Source organism: Pygoscelis adeliae, unplaced genomic scaffold (genome assembly GCF_000699105.1).
Source record: "Pygoscelis adeliae isolate BGI_AS28 unplaced genomic scaffold, ASM69910v1 Scaffold121, whole genome shotgun sequence".
Lineage (NCBI taxonomy): Eukaryota > Metazoa > Chordata > Aves > Sphenisciformes > Spheniscidae > Pygoscelis > Pygoscelis adeliae.
In genome coordinates, this window is record NW_008824359.1 from 9,186,421 (window position 1) to 9,189,854 (window position 3,434).

Consider the following 3,434-nt stretch of genomic DNA (forward strand, 5'->3'; position numbering starts at 1 on the left):
CTCACAGAAGCCACCCCTGTAGCCCCCCTGCTACCAAAAGCTTGCCACGCAAACCCAATACAGGTGTCTTGGTGAGAGCTTTTCCCCTCAAAAGCCTCTTGCCTTGAAAACATTCCCGCAGCACTGGAGCGAGCGAGACATCCCGAGTTAGAGCTGGGCAGCAGGGAAACCACGCCATATCTTCACGTGCAGCCCTCAGCTTGAGGCATCTCCTGCCTCCTCTTCACAGAATACTCTCCTGTTGAAAGACAGTAATTTTGTGCAAGAAGTTACTGCTACGAGCAGGGCCAAGATGACGACTGAGATGCTTCGCGAAGCGGCGCAGCGTGGGACCCCTGGGGCGCGGGGCCAGCCAACTGCATCATCATTCTTGTTAATGGCTTGAACCTATTGCCCTCAAACGAGGAAGAGTTGGCACTTAAGTAGCACCACTTAATAGCTCTGAGATTAATGGAGGCAGCACATGATGCTCCGACGAAACCTAAACTGCCGCCTTTAAAATCGACACGTTTCCCAAGGGCTTTAGGAAAAAAGGGGAAGTGTTAAATAACTCGGATCAAGGTGTTTTTAAAACCATCAGCTGAATTACTCGGTTGTCCTTTAGCTTCAAGAGGGCTGTTCTTCAGCTTTAGATTTCGCTAATCCTTTTACCAAGCTCTTGTGGGCCACGGGTGCGGTGGCTCCGCTGTTGTACTGCCAAAATCTGTATGTCATACCCCAGCATCTCTGCTAATGAACCCAGGGGCCGTTTTTTAGGCAAGATACTGATAAAGGTGATCGTTTACTCCGGGGCAGAGATCAGGAAGAGGGGAGCGGAGGTGTGTGCAGTAGACGTGGGTTTTTTCCTTGGCTTCAGGTTCATGCTGAAGCAGGGTGAATTTGGGTCCCTTCGGGATGCTTTTAGTTGAGGATGGTGCTCTGCTGCGATGTCACAGGGGCTTTGCCACTGCTCAGAAGTAAATTTGCTTAGGTGTTCCCCAGTTTGGGGTTCTTTGTGGTTTTTCAAGCTCTTCCCAGCTTCAGCTGGAATGAGGGGCAGGAGGACATCTCAGGCCTGGGTTTCAGGTGGCTTTTCCATACCTTAAATTAATATAATGCTTCTCTAGGATGTTGGCTGGGGGGTTGTCTGGAGCTGTGGCGCGTAAACTGTTTGGTAACTATTGTAATGTGCATTCAGGAAATAATACGTTACCACTATTTTAAACAAATCTGTCAAAGCAGCAACGGATGAAATTGCTGCAGTGATGTGTGGGCAGGAAGGGGTTACCAGCTGCACCGGGTCACTCCCTGCATAGGAGATGCAGCCGATTCCTGGAGAGGCATTTGCAAGCACCGCAGTTTCCAGGAACTGGCTGGAGGGATGAGATTAGAGGAAAGAGGGGCTGCTTCTCTTGATGGAGAGCCGTGTCCTATCTGTCCTTCTGTCCCTACCCACCAGCTGCGCTGACAATGATGCCATGATGCTGAATTCCTCCTCCCTCCCCTGATGACTAATGTCTGCATCTGTGAGTAATTAGATAAGGTGAGGGGGAAGGCTGCTGTGCTGGACCTGTCCTGCCGCAGGATGCTGCGTGAAAGGCAGCCTCGGTCGGTGGGGCTGGGCTCACCCTGAGCACGGACGCTGCGGGGTCTCATTAAGAGAGGAAGGAGAGGGAAGAGGCTGTTTGAGAACTGAGGCGTCTGGAGCCGTCCTTTTCAATGAGGAAATTGGATTGCGGCTGCGGAGCCCACTCGTCTATCTGAAGTGGAGCTGAGCTCATTTCTAGGAGCGATTGGACAGAGTTTGTCGGGTTTTAGAGCCCTTCAGTTCCTGGTAATGATGTCTGCAGCTGGGCGGCCTCCTCTCAAGAGCCTGTCTTTGGGTTTTGTTACACCTGGGGTACTCTGAACTCTTGACTCACGTTTCACCATTGTTCCCGTGTCACTTCCCCTCTCCCTTGCAGCTCACAGCCTTTCTCAGGACAAAGGACGGGGTGCGTGGTTCAGGGCAGATAGAACAGCTATGTTCCTGCGTTTCCCCCCTTAAAAACACCATAATTAGTCCAGATGCTAACGAGTAAACACCCCCGCTCCAGCACAGCAGCCAGGGCGGCCCAGCACCGACTGTTCGGAGAGGCCGAGCTCCTTTTGGCACCATCCCTCCATGGAAGTGACTTTCCTGCCCGGCCGTGGCTTCTCTGACTGGTGTGTCATCGCGCTGAATTAAACCTTTTTGTCGTTCTTCTCACAGGTGTCGGCACAAGGAACTACTACAGGAAGATCGGCTACGAGCTGGAAGGGCCTTACATGGTGAAAAGGCTGGACTGATGCCCCGGGAGGTCCTCACCCCGACCAGCTGCTGGGAGGAGAGAAGAGGCGACGAGACTCATCCTGGAAAGAAAGCTCAAGGTGACAGACGTAAGCTAAAAACCAAAGCCTGCCAACTGCGAAAGACTTGCTTATGCCAAAGCCCACGGCAGAAAATGGGGCATCTCCCCTGGGGGAGCAGATCCGAGCTCTGCCCATTGCCCCAGGAGAGGTTGGGGACGTTTCGCGTGTCTCGTTACCTGCGTAAGCCTGCCGGATCTCCAGGGCCGGCTCTGATGCACTGCAGTAGAGGACTGAAGTGTAGGCGAACTAAGAATGTCCATCGTTTTTATGATGCTCTCGGTGGGCTTTTAATGCTTCAGCATTGAAATTGTGCGGGTTATTCTGCAACACGAATGAATTCCTTCTCCGTGCGTGTTTGTTTATGCTGGCCTCAGCTGCTTTCTCTCCATCCCAAGCAATGCCGTTTGATCCTTTTACAGTGGGAGGCCATGAGGATTGGAAGCCATTACCTTGCTAGTGGTAGGAATTGAGATTAAAACTTAAACTGAATCTCTGCAGGGACACACAACCACGGAGTAACTGAGGTTAGAAGGGACCTCTGAGGTCTCTAGTCCAGCCCCACTCAAAGCAGGTCCAATTAGATCAGGATGGCAATGCTTGAGTATCTCCAAGGGTGGAGATATTCGATGGATGTGGACGGAGAGTCCACAGCGTCTAGGTCCCTGTTCCAACATTTGACCAGCCCTACGTTGAAAAAGTTTTTCCTAGCGTCTGGCTGGAGTTTATGCTCCAGCTTGTGCCCGTTGCCTCGTGGCCTGTCGCTGTGCACCTCTGGGAAAAGTCTGCTTCTGGTCTCCAAGCTTCTCCTTGCGCGTCACAGACTCCAATGCCGTAACCGTCCTCGTGGCCTCTGCTCCAGCTTGTCAGTCTGTATTTCCAGCACCGGATCTGCCGCTTCTCCAGCCCGTGACCCATTGACTGGGGCATGAGGATGCCCTGTGGCAGCAGTGTCACAGGCCTTGGCGAGGTCACGGTATACAACACCCACGGCCCTCCCTTACCCGCACTGCCGTCGCCTCATCACAGCAGGCAGTCGGGTTGTTCGGGCACCATCTGCCCACGGG

At 52.9% G+C, this 3,434-nt stretch overlaps 1 protein-coding gene across 1 annotated transcript in view; it reads left to right on the forward strand.

Annotated features, from left to right (window-relative positions):
• The window catches only part of ELP3 (elongator acetyltransferase complex subunit 3), a 98,446-nt gene extending 95,743 nt beyond the window's left edge, over positions 1–2,703 (forward strand). Inside the window, exon 14 of the mRNA XM_009319723.1 lies at positions 2,231–2,703. Within this exon, the coding sequence (XP_009317998.1) occupies positions 2,231–2,307 (77 nt within the window). The 3' untranslated portion in view covers positions 2,308–2,703. The remainder of the gene's footprint in view (positions 1–2,230) is intronic.
• The last annotated feature ends 731 nt before the right edge of the window (positions 2,704–3,434 follow it).